Source organism: Chiloscyllium plagiosum, chromosome 24 (assembly GCF_004010195.1).
Source record: "Chiloscyllium plagiosum isolate BGI_BamShark_2017 chromosome 24, ASM401019v2, whole genome shotgun sequence".
Classification (NCBI taxonomy): domain Eukaryota; kingdom Metazoa; phylum Chordata; class Chondrichthyes; order Orectolobiformes; family Hemiscylliidae; genus Chiloscyllium; species Chiloscyllium plagiosum.
The window spans coordinates 2,334,966-2,348,866 of NC_057733.1; the positions used below are offsets into that span (position 1 = coordinate 2,334,966).

Genomic DNA, 13,901 nt, shown 5'->3' on the forward strand with positions numbered 1-13,901 from the left:
TTCCTCCCCACCCCCACCCTCCTCTCACTTATCTCTCCACCCTTCAGACGCTCTGCCTGTATTCCTGATGAAGGGCTTTTGCCCGAAACATCGATTTTACTGCTCCTTGGATGCTGTCTGAACTGCTGTGCTTTTCCACCACCACTAATCCAGAATCTGTTTTCCAGCATCTGCAGTCATTGTTTTTACCCCGATAAGAATAGCGAGACAGGGCTTATTGTTTTCTCTTGAGAGAATGTTCAGGGGAGATTTCATATTTTGAAGGATTCTGAGTGATCAAGAAGATAGTGTTCTATTGCAGAACATTCAATAAGCAGCAGGCAGAGATTCAGCAAGATTAGTAAAATATCTGAGGCTTTGGGGTGAGAGATAATTATTTTGACTTTGAGTTGTTCTGATTGGATTGCACTGCCTAGTAGGATGGTAGAAGGCAATTCAACAGGAGATTCCGAAAGAGATTGAGATATGACTGACAGGATATCTCTACAAAAGAATAGACACAGCTACAAAGAACAGTTTGACCTTGCTGCATCATTCTGTAATTGAGATGAGAGAGGTTATCCCCACCCACTCCCACCAATTTGGCATGTTCACAGAGTCATAGAGTCATACAGATATACAGCATGGAAACAAACCCTTCGGTCCAACTCATCCATGCCGACCAGATATCCCAACCCAATCTAGTCCCACCTGCCAGCACCCGGCCCATATCCCTCCAAACCCTTCCTATTCATATACCCATCCAAATGCCTTTTAAATGTTGCAATTGTACCAGTCTCCACCACATCCTCTGGCAGCTCATTCCATACACACATTACCCGCTGAGTGAAAAAGTTGCCCCTTAGGTCTCTTTTATATCTTTCCCCTCTCATCCTAAACCTATGCCCTCTAGTTCTAGACTCCCCCACCCTAGGGAAAAGGCTTAGTCTATTTATCCTATCCATGCCCCTCATGATTTAATAAACCTCTATAAAGATCTCCCCAAAGTCTACGATGCTCCAGGGAAAACAGCCCCAGCCTGTTCAACTTCTCCCTGTAGCTCAAATCCTCCAACCCTGGCAACATTCTTGTAAATTTTTTCTGGACCCTTTCAATTTTCACAACATCCTTCCAATAGGAAGTGATAGAGACTGCTGCAAGAGTATTCCTTCCATCAGCACCTCGTTTATCTGTTATCATCCTTGGGATGTTTATATAGTGTCCTCCATCATGAAGATTGACGCAAAACTATTGCTTTAAATTATCCCCCATTACCCTGCTCCCCATTATTAGTTCCCCAGCTGCTTTCTCCAAGTGTCCCACATTTACTTCACATTTTTTCTTAATTACTTGAGAATGTTTTTCTGTTTGTCTTTTCATATTTCTTGCTAACTTGCTTTTGTAATCAACTTTCTCCTTTTTTTTAGTCATCCATTTCTGGTTCCTTAAAAATGTTCCCAGTCACCTGGCCTACAACTACTTTGTTTTGCTATGTTGTAATGCCATAGACCTTGACTGGACTGTCCTTGACTGTCTTTGTTAGCTACAGATGGTTCATGCTTGTCATCAAATCCTTCTTTTTTACCAGAATAATTTTTTGCTAAGCATTATGAAGTACCTGCATAAATTTCTGCCACTGCTCATCTACTGACTTGTCCTTTAATCTATATTTCCAACCTGCTTTAGATATTTTTCCTCCCACCTCAATTGCCCTTAAGGGAGGATACTGCTTTGACATCAGTTACTTTCCCACAAGTTGAATTTTAAATTCTATCATTTTGTGATCACTACCCTCCAAGATCTATTAAATCTTACCTTGTTACACATTAACAGATCTACATAGGTGTTCCAGGCAGGCTTTCCAATACAGTTCTATGAAACAATCCCTGATGCACTCCAGAAATTCATCCTTCACATTACCTTTGCCTGTTTGTCAACTCAATACGCAAGTAACAAATCACATTACAACTGCAGTACCTTTCTTACACAACTCCATTATTTACTGATTTTTCCTTTGTTGTATAGTAAGACAATTCTTCATTGGCCTATAATTTATTGCTGTTCCTTATTTCTACCCAAATTTATTTAGCATCACAATCTATTGCACCTACATCACTATTCATCACTGCACTGATACCTTCCTTTATTAACACTACCTCACCTCCTTGTACTTTTTGCCTATCCTTCTGAAAAGTTAAGTGACATTGAATATTAAGTTCCCACTCGTAGTCATACTGAAGCTATGTCTCTTTAACACCAATCAAGTCATGCTCATTTATTCTGAATGTGCCTTCAACTCCTCTATCTTGTTAGAAATGCTGTATACATTCAGACAAAAGAGCCATAAGCTCAAGATATCTCCCCTTCGCAGAATTCTTCCTCCTCATTGGGAAGAGTCAACCAAGATTAACCCGGGCATTCAAGAATTGTAGCAAATTGAAGGAAAAACAATAAGCAATGTGGCAATGATTAGTCGTAAGCTAGAGAACTGGTAAACTTTGTTTTTTCAAACAAGGAAAATAAACTTTGAGAGTAAACTGAGTAATAGAGGACGGCAAGTGGTCCCTGCTCAGGCCCACCCCGACCCACACTGGCTACTTCAGTTCTTATGGGTTTTTTATAAAATGGTTTACCATTACCACTTAGTCTGGTTTTAATTTGAGCTGAACTCTTCTGCATATACTTTCAATCCCTTCCTGTCACCCCGATCATCATTCACTCTTCACTATCCTGCAGCCTTGAACTAATTTCTTTTTGATTCTATAAATTTACCTTCACCTGTACACCCCCACACCACTCCATGACTAAATCTACAGCTCTAGTTACGTGATTCACCAGGGCATTGGTCCCAACTGGTTCAAATGAAGTCCAGCACAAGTGAATGACTGCCTCCTGAGTTATAAACCCCTTTCTCCCAGCAGTATCTCTGAGCCATACTTTCGCTCTCTAATCTTATTTATTTTAAGCACATGGCTCAAGGAGGAATTTAGGGATCACCACCTATATGGTTCTGCTTTATCATTTTGCCCTGAATTGTTTGTAATCATTGCAGAGAATCTCTTTTTAAGGCATAGAAAGGGAGTACTAAACATTTCACAAACTATCCTTACAACTTAAGCCTCATGAATCCCAGGATTTACGTGATGATTCTGTGCTGTGTCTCTTCCATGCAAGAGAATAGTCACCAAAGCACACAGTGTTTATAATTGAACACAGTACACCATCATGAGAAATGAACAAGGTTCATTAAAACCGTAGTATTTCCTCACCTTGAAATAAAAAAAGGGCAGCAGTCCCTGAAACAGAGTATATGTTAGACAGCTTGAACCTAAGTAACAGCATGAACCTATTAAATACACCACATTCATCAAAAGTAAAACAAAGAACTTCAGATGCTGAAGATCTGAAGTAGAAACAGAAATTGCTAGAGAAACTCAGCAGGTCTGGCAGTATCTGTGGGGAGAAAGCAGAGTTAACATTGAGTCCGGTAACTCTTCATTAGAATTTACGAATAGGGGTTAAAACCTGTTTGATCTGAAGTCCTCTTCAAACCTGGAAAGCTGCCCAGGTTTCTCTCACAGGATTGTGGAATATGTTAAAGTCACCATCGTCATACCCTTCCTGATTTTTCATCTGTTCCAGGCTCCGAGAACCCTGGCCCAACAGCGATGCTCCATTCTCCTTCAAGAATGTTATTCCATTGACACCAAATGCTGCGTATTTCACCAATGAGCTGAAGAAAGAGAGAATTTCGGGAAACGTGGATGCTCCTGAAGGTGGATTTGATGCCATTCTGCAGGTTGCTGTTTGTCAGGTGAGTTCACTTGCTCTGGGATCCATTTTGTTTTAGTTATCAAGTCAATGTAAATTAGATTCCCTACAGCATGGAAACAGGCCCTTCGGCCCAACCAGTCCACAACAACCCTCCGAAGAGTAACCCGCCCAGACCCATTTCCCTCTGACTAATGCACCTAACACTACAGGCAATTTAGCATGGCCAATTCACCTGACCTGCACATCTTTGACTGTGGGAGGAAACCGGAGCATCCAGAGGAAACCCACACAGACACAGACAGTCACCCGAGGCTGGAATCGAACCTGGTACCCTGGTGCTGTGAGGCAGCAGTGCTAACCACTGAGCCACTGTGCCGCCCCAAAATGTGAATCAAAATTTGGCCGTTCACCCCAATGAGTCCATGCCAGATCTTTGCCAGTTCAGTCAAACCCATTCCACCACTCAATCCACTAACTTCAACAAATTTATTTTTCAAGTGCCCATCCAATTTCCTTGTCTCCATTTCTAGCCCAGATCATCAGGTGGACATCCTTTCAGTTAAATGGTTTAACTCTGTACCTGCTGTGGTCAGTTGGGAGATAGATTTAACCATATTAACTGAGATCATTGGGGATAAAGGGAAAATGTTCTTATTTCTCAATAGGCATGGTTTCAGTAAGTTGGATAAATCTTACATAAATGGACCTGGCCATTTCTAGTCAATGATGTGCAGGTAGACAGAGGGAATTTTGAGAACCTCTTGTCATCTGCTGTACAGGTTTTTGTTGTAACTAATTAATGAAATAATTATCCTAGGAGGGATTCAAATTATCTTAAATTCCCTGAAATATGACCCATTTTAGGTAATTTACATAAAAATATAATTTGAAGTCAGTACTGACCCCAGTGACAGACTGTCACCACCAGTACTGTACCCCAGGATTATACAGTGACAGATCTGTCCCCACCAGTACTGTACCCCAGTGTTATACAGTGATAGACCTGTCCCCACCGGTACTGTACCCCAGTGTTATACAGTGACAGACCTGTCCCCACCGGTACTGTACCCCAGTGTTATACAGTGACAGACCTGTCCCCACCAGTACTGTACCCCAGTGTTATACAGTGACAGATCTGTCACCACTAGTACTGTACCCCAATGTTATACAGTGACAGACGTGTCCTCACCAGTACTGTACCCCAGTGTTATACAGTGACAGACCTGTCCCCACTAGTACTGTACCCCAGTGTTATACAGTGACAGACTTATTCCCACCAGGATACGCAGCTCCAGCATTATTGCCAAATCCATTCAATCTGTGGCTGTAGAGATGGTATTAAACTATTGACATGGTCAATGAGATTTCCTGATGTTCTGCACCAGTGTGGATCTATGAGTATCCAGACATCTAATTGCTGGATGTAAGGTTATTCTTTCATTTGCTTTCATTCCATTAAACTGGAGACATTCCTCTGTAAATTGCACAGGAGTTCGCTTTGAGGGTTCATGGCTTTGGAAGCTTCACCTCACTTAACCCAAGGGAGGTGACCAGTACAGGACAGAGTCATTAAGTCAAACAGCATAGAAACAAGATCTTCAGCCCATCAAGTAAATGCTGACCAACAAACACTAAACTACACTCATCCAATTCCCCTGCCCTTGGTCGATAGTCTGCTCGCCTTGGCATTTTAAATGCTCATCCAGAATGTATGTTTTATTAATGTTCAATTTGTCTTCACAGTCTAGAGAAGACCGCACCCCTGACTCAGTCTATGCATATTGTACAATAGGGCTATATTGCATTGTAGGGGGTTAGTTAGCTCAGTTGGCTGTACAACTGGTTTGCAATGCAGAGTAACACTAAAAGTGTGGGTTTAATTTCTGCACTGGCTAAAGTCACCGTGAAGGATTCTCCTTCTTAATCTCTCTCCTCCCAAGGGTAAAACATCACCAGTTTCCTCCCTTGCTCTTTCCCTCTCTTGAATGAGAGCATATCCTTGTAGTTCTCTGGGATGTTGATAACTTTACTTCATTCTGGGGTTTCCCTGTGAAATGCTGGAATCAATGCCCTGGTCTAATGTTAAACCACTGAGTTTTGATCACAGTGAATATACCATGAATTTCTGATAATATTTTTTTATTTGATGGCCTGTTGCCCTGAGGTTGCATTGTTGAATACTCTGCCCTGCATCACTCAATTCTCCTAGTAATGATACACCTTTCTATTTGACCCTTCCTTTCCTGAGCACTGTCTACTATTCTTTGCAGAATCAAATTGGCTGGAGGAATCAGAGTACCCACATATTGGTTTTCTCCACTGAATCTGCCTTTCATTATGAAGCTGATGGCTCCAATGTTCTCTCTGGGATTCTGAAACGGAATGATGAACACTGCCACTTGGACTCAAATGGGTCCTACACTTGGCATACATTGCAAGATTATCCATCGATCCCAACTCTGGTTCGTCACCTTACGGAGCAAAGCATCATCCCAATCTTTGCAGTTACCAACCACTCTTATTCTTATTATCAGGTAAGATGTTTAGCATGAAAAAAACAGAGATCACTTTGTTTTAATGCTGTCTACAAGATATTTTGCAGGATGTGTTATACATTATCTAACATGTAAGTGTTAGAATCCAAGCAAGGATCAAGAACTTTTTAAGTGAAATTTGGACAGAGTAATTAACCAAGAGAATTTGACCACAAGCATTTCATTTTTTAAATATAAATAAACTTAGCTGCATACAAAAAGAAATTATGCAAAGCAAGTATCACTATATCAACAACATAGTTTTTAACTATGTATGCTATATTTTACTTTTACACTCCCAACAAAAGATCCCTTATCAGAACATCTTCAAGGTTCTTTTTTTTTAGGGACCAAGAAAAGGTATGCCACAGCCCTATGGAATTTACTTTCATTCTCCCCAGTGTTCCTGTTATTTTCCAAGATCCAGGATTTTATGGGGACCCTTTCATAAGCTTTTAGTCTTTTGGCTTGAGCGCAATCTGCATTATGTATTGAACAATAACATTTGTATTTCCTCTCTTAAGTATACGTTTAACATTCATATCCTTTGGTTCTCCCAACTGCAGTCTACAGCTTGAACTGCCTTCAGTGAGCAAAGTGCCTAGACAAATTAAACAAAAGAAGCTTCTGATTCCCACAGATCATCTCAGATGGTGATGGCTAGCAAAAGGGGCACAGCTTTAAATTGAGGGGTGATAGATATAGATGTCAGAGGTAGTTTCTTTACTCAGAGAGTATAGGGGCATGGAGCGCACTGCCTTCAACAGTAGTAGACACGCCAACTTTGAGGGCATTTAAATGGTCATTGGATAGACATAATATAGATGAAAATGGAATATTGTAGGCTAGATGGGCTTCAGATTCGTTTCACAGGTCAGTGCAACATCGAGGGCCGAAGGGCCTGGAATGCGCTGTAATGTTCTGTGTTCTATTCTATGTTCTGTCTCTCTGACAATGTGAATATTCCCAGACAGGAGTACAAACTAAATAGTTTACCTTATTTGACACCTTTTAATTACTGTCACCATTTGAGAAACTTATATTGCTAATGGAGTTTGCAACCCTTTCCACAGACGTCTGTCCCTATTAAGAACTCCATTATTGACCAACTGCCCCAACCTCTTTTTATTAGGAACTACGTGCATAATTTAAATACTTTATTGAAGTAAAATGAGATTTTCTGGTACTACTATAAACAAGAAGGGTCACCCTTCTTCAAGTGCTCCCATAATTCACTCTGAATGGATTGAATAAACACAGGATAACCTTTAAATTGTAGGCTTGTTTCAGTTACATTTACATCAAAGCTGCATTTACCAGTTTCTCAGATAGATGCTTCCAATAATGCAGAACTAAAACATCAATTCCTTAAAGTAAAAGTTATGTAGTAAAATATGTGAATTATGATGGTGCCGAGAGGAGACATTACAAGCTTTTCACTGCACTCATTCGAGTGCACATGCCAATAAAGGCTTTCTATTCTGTATATTTGGAATATAAATTGCAATGTATATACTATGAGGCATGTTGAATATTGTACAAGTTATTATTTATTGCAAAACATCGTGCTTATTGCAAAGTTGTTTGTGAGACACTCGCAATCAAGAGGCTACATTATAGGCTATTTACAGTCAATAATAAAGATTTACATGGAGAAGGCAGGAGAGCGGGGTTTAGAAACATATCAGCCATGATCGAATGAGTGGAGAAACATATTAACCAAACGGCCTAATTCTATTTAGTGATTGAACATGGTACTTCAGTGTTACATGAACCTGCTAAGGTTAATCCCTGAAATGTACCTGTATTGTGTTATAAGAGTCATAGAGATGTACAGCATCCCTTCGGCCCAACCCGTCCATGCCGACTAGATACCCAACCCAATCTAGTCCCACCTGCCAGCACCTGGTCCATATCCCTCCAAACTCTTCCTATACATATACCCATCCAAATGCCTCTTAAATGTTGCAATTGTACCAGCCTCCACCATTTTCTCTGGCAGCTCATTCCATATACGTACCACCCTAACCAATGTCCTGTACAGCCGCAACATGACCTCCCAACTCTTGTACTCAATACTCTGACTAATAAAAGAAAGCATACCAAACGCCTTCTTCACTATCCTGTCTACCTGCGACTCCACTTTCAAGGAGCTATGAACCTGCACTCCAAGGTCTCTTTGTTCAGCAACACTCCCTAGTAAATGACAAAAAGTAGAGGACCCAGCATCGATCCTTGTGGCACTCCACTGGTCACAGGCCTCCAGTCTGAAAAACAACCCTCTACCACCACCCTCTGTCTTCCACCTTTGAGCCAGTTCTGTATCCAAATGACTTGTTCTCCCTGTATTCCGTGAGATCTAACCTTGCTCACTAGTCTCCCATGGGGAACCTTGTCAAATGCCTTACTGAAGTCCATACAGATCACATCTACCGCTCTGCCCTCATCAATATTCTTTGTTACTCCTTCAAAAAACTCAATCATGTTAGGGAGTGTGTTATAATGTATGTTGCGGGAGTGGGGAGGTGGTGGAGTTGCTGTGATACTGTTTATTTGGGTGGCATGGTGGGTTTCTGATTTTCACTGCTGCCTTGCACAGCTAGAGACCAGGGTTTGATTCCAGCTTTGGGTGGTTATTCTCCCTGTGTCTTGTGGGTTTCCTCCAGATGCTCTGTTTTCCTCTCACAGTCCAAAGATGTGCCAGTTTGGTGGATTGGCCATGCTAAATTATTCCAGTGTAGGGAAATACAGGCTAGGTGGTTGGATTAGCCATGGGAAATGCAGTGTTACATAGATAGGATGTGGGGTGGGTCTAGGTGGCATGATTTTGGAGAGTCAGTGCTGAATGGCCTCTAAATATGTGATTCTATGATATGACAGGGGTGTGATGTAAAATATATTAGGAGGTGTGACAGAGTGTATTTTGCAGAGGTTGTGATACAATGTATATTGCAGATGGTGTTATACTGTGTATATTACAAAATCTGTGATATCGTGCATATTACAGGGCATATGATCCATTGTATGTTACTATTAGTATGATAGAATGTCTACCACTTAGGATGTCATACAGTGTATATTTTAGAGGATGTGATACACTATGTCAGGGAATGATATACGGCTGAATTTATGAGGTGCCATGACCCCACCAATTTTCCCTCTAAACTGTATCTGTGCAGTTACTCAGGTGGTCAATAGGTCAATTGAGTTCTGGTACTGGAGGTCAGGGCTGCACTCAGAGTTCAAAGTTCCTACAGTAAAAAGAAAATTCTCAGCCATGCCCTGTTTGGGCAGTGCCCATTGTTGGGGATATATGGGGCTGAGTGAAGGTGGATGAGGCTTAATTGGAGAGGTCAGGGGGTGGTTAATGGTGAGGAGTCTGTCCTCAATGTTGGGAGACAGTGGAGATGGGAGGGATGTCTTCAGTTATCATCAGCGACACCTGAAAGGAGTTCACAATGTCTACTTAGAATCATAGAGTCATGGAGCTGTACAGCACCGTACACCCTTCATCCAATAATCCATACTCTAAATTAATCTAGTCCCATTTGCCATCATTTTGCCCATATCCCTCTAACCTCTTCCTATTCATATATCCATCCAGACACCTTTTGCTTATAATTGCTATTGGCTACCCAGGTGCAGTAGCCTCCCCCATCCATCTCCCCCAAGGGGCATGAGGCACTGCAGTGACCATTAATTGGCCACTTATTGGTCTCATTCAGTTCAAGGGTGAGTGAACTACCCAATGTTCCTCAAAATAGGAGCCAGGTCATGGGGCAGGAGGGAAGGCCATGTACTGCATGCAATCTGTTCTATGAGCCCATTTCCCCCAAATGCCTGCCACTACCAACCTGCTGGTGAGAGCTATAAATCCAGCCCAGAGGATGTGTTATGGTGGATTGAAATATACTGTACATTAGAATAATGTTACAGTGTATATTATAAGGTGCGATACGCTATATAATAGTGTGTGATACACTGAAAGACAGGGGATGTGTTATGCTGTGTGTCACAGTTAGTTTGATTCAGTGTGTGTTACAAAAGCTATAATGCATATATTACAGAGTATGATATGAAGTGTGTGGCATAACATACGTTATCATAAGGTCTGTTTGATACAACATATCACAAGGTCATGAATCTTTATAATTGTCTTCCAGAAAACTTGGTGGAATCAATGTTTGAACACTTTTAAGGCAGGTTCTTGATAAAAAGTGGGTGTAAGGTTATTGGTGTAAGCAGGATTGTGAAATATTCAGATCGGCCATAATCTTATTCAATGGCAGAGTAAGCTTGAGATGTCCTACAATAGGTACGCGATAGTTCCATTCTTCTGTGTCACCCCATGCTATATAAAAATTGTGCAATAAAAATAACATGTAAAGTTATAGTCAATTATAGTCAATACACGTTTTAAAAGTTTGCGCTTTAGAAACAGTATCCCCTATACGTCAATCTGATCATAGCCAATTTGCATTATAGCAGAATGATCTGTACTCCTAATTGGTCTGTGTGTTGGTAGATATACAATATGGAGGTATAACAGTGGTATATTACACGGAATGTGATACACTAAATATTACAGGCGACGCCTGTGAACCGAGAATGTAACAGTGTAATATTGGGGATGTGATATGGTGTATATTTAACTTCATGACTTAGCCTAATCTTATATGTCCGACTTTTACAATGGTCTCATTTCCAGATTGTCTTGTTTTTATTCACCACACACACTAGGTGCTAACTCTCGCATATTTCTTGTTTTTCGACAGAAATTGAGTAAATATTTTCCTGTGTCTGATATTGGGCAGCTCCAGGAAGACTCCTCCAATATAATAGAATTGTTACGGAATGCTTTTGAGGTAAAACATCGTCCAAGCTCAGTCTCATGAAAACAAGCTTGTCCATTGTCCAAACCGCATTGCCCACATTGAACAAAGGAATCTATTGTAGCTGCTGGAAACTGAAATATAAAACAGGAAGAGATGGTAAAACTCAATGGGTCTAGTAGTATCTGCCAAGTGAGAAACAGAGTTAATGTTTCAGGTCAAAATGATTTCTTCACAATGGCCAATACAAGCCTGGTATGTGTACCATGTTGTATATTGCATGGCATGGTGTCACCATAGAGTTACGCAAGTTCTGCTGCATTGTCATGGAACTAGTGCTGTGATTTGGTACAATAGCAGTGCAGAGGCCCCAGGCTTTAACTTTGACCATTCCATGTCCTTCCTTCTTTAGAACATTCGCTCCAAGATGGAAATCCGAGCTGAGAATGTCCCCGTAACAATGTTGGCCAAGGTCTCATCGTTATCTTCTGCCACATCTCGGAGTGACTCTTCTGTCTTCACTGTGGCCCCAGGAGAAGTGGTAAGAAACCCAAGTCTGTGTCAACTGGCAAATGCTAAAGAGCAGGGGGAAATCCAGGAACACCACCTTAACTGCTGCCCAGTAAGGCCCTGCGTGTGCTTGTGTGTACAATCATGTGTGTAGATACTGAATTTCACCAGGTGAGCTCAGTTGTAACTCTAACAGTCTGCAGTGCTCTAGAGTAGTGAGGCAGCAGCAGGAGGAGGAGCAGTAGAAATATGAGAAGGGACTTGATTGCTTCTATTGTACTGGGTTGCAACCTGCTTGCTACAGATCAATGTCACTCGACCATTTCCTCGATATTGATTAGTTTTTAGCTCGTAAGGAACCATCAAACCCACCAGAAGTCTTCATTGATCCTAAACTCAAAACATATTCTCTGATATATCTTCTGCCCTGTATCCTGACTGTGTTCGAATCACGACTCCTTAGGGTAGATCTTCACTTTGTCAGATTGAGGAACAAACTCCTCACCTCCCTCCCTACTGACATCAGTCAGGAGAATTATATTAAGGGCTGACAGTTCTTTATCACTCACAGTTAAAATCAACCCAGTCAAGTGTATGAGTTGAAACACAATCCTGGAACTCCTGAACAACACTGGATGAGTCCCTATGAACCATGGAATACAGTGGTTCACTACCATAGGACAGATAGGGAAAAAATTCTTGTCTAGCCAGCGTGACCCACATTCCTCATCCCAGTAAATACCCAAACCATCTCCAATTTAACCATATGCTTCCCATGTACTCAACATTCCTTATCTCTCTTTACATGGATAATTCTCAAGGCTGGTGCCAGTGATCATTTTCTGTTGTGATGATAACATCTCTTGTCTCTCTCGATCCTGTACAATCAGCAATGGCTCATTACACTGCGTCTTGTGTGCTCTGTGAGCCTCAAAACATCACTCTGGCAATTCAGGAAATAACACAATTGTTAAAGCATTTTTAAAAATATTGTCAGCTTTGTGAATTCCTATGTTCTAACTTCTCTTCTGTGGACTGGTCCTGAGAGTTCAACTTCACCAACTAGTACCTGACAGCTCTTTGCTCTCATGTGAGCTTTGCTGTGACCTGAGGCCAGGGCAGGGGGAACAACTTGCTCACTAACCCCAGGGCACAGAGCCGTCAGGCTTTTGCTGTGCTTGGATTTGAGACTGGTGAGGCCAGGCTAGAAGCAGTATTGGGCCCCTGCTTGTAGTTATGGCACCTCCCTACCCCCACACCCACCCCGCCCCCCAATCTGGATAGTGCCCTGGGATCAAAGCCCTGTTATTCCTGAAGTCTTCACAATGTTAAAGATTTTAGCAAAGTACACTAAGACACCAATTTATCTGTTGGATAGACAAAGGCCAACATAAAACATGGACCAGCGCTGTAAGAACAAGAGCACCTATTTCTTACAAATAAATAGATTCCAACCACAAGTAATTGACTGTGAATCCTCAGTATATGATTTTACTAATGAAAACTAACCCCCATCTAAAACATGGACGCGTTGGATCAAAGGATGTCTTTCCATGCTGTGTGACTAACCTACTTACCCTTCATTTTAATATCTTCCATGTGCCAATCCAAGAGTCGCTTAAATGTCCCTAATACATCTGACTCCACTACCACCGCTGGCAGTGCATTCCACACACACACACACACCACGGTCTGTGTAAAGAACTTACCTCTGACATTTCCCCTAAACCTTCCTCCAATCACCTGAAAATTATGCCCCCTCATGATAGACATTTCCATCATGGGAAATGTGAGAAACAAAGCTCACACACTTCAATAATTGCAGTCCAAGACAAAATCTGAATCAGTAGTGTCCTTTATTTTACACTTGCAAGAGGGTGTGATGTCCAGAGACATACACACCCCTAATTCAATTAACACACAACATTTATATAATTTGGCTTCTTTTGTTTTACATTGCTCCTCCCCTGTTTACATCTTCCACTTCCCTTAGACTGGCCCCATTACTCTTGTTTATCTCTTGCCTTATCCGGCCTTGTCTGTGACAAAATGCTTATTTCTGGCCTCACAAGGCCGTTTGACCTCATCCCGCTGTAGGTCATTGTTTGGCATATTCTTTCTTCATCTTTATCTACCCCCTCCATCTCTGCCTTTCCCTGATCCTTATGACCCTTTTAATTGGGGTTTTTTCCTGTGTCTCTGTAAAAGTGGGAAACAGATGTTTATACCTACTGTTTGTACAGGCGTATTGTGAGAGACGATTTCGGTACAA

General features: G+C 41.5%; 1 protein-coding gene across 1 annotated transcript in view; it reads left to right on the forward strand.

Moving 5' to 3' along the window:
* Nucleotides 1-13,901, forward strand: part of itgb4 (integrin, beta 4) — a 137,303-nt gene that overhangs the window by 9,491 nt on the left and 113,911 nt on the right. The window contains exons 2-5 of the mRNA XM_043715209.1: nt 3,622-3,793; nt 6,024-6,287; nt 11,063-11,152; nt 11,532-11,660. Coding sequence (XP_043571144.1) covers nt 3,622-3,793; nt 6,024-6,287; nt 11,063-11,152; nt 11,532-11,660 — 655 coding nt within the window. The remainder of the gene's footprint in view (nt 1-3,621; nt 3,794-6,023; nt 6,288-11,062; nt 11,153-11,531; nt 11,661-13,901) is intronic.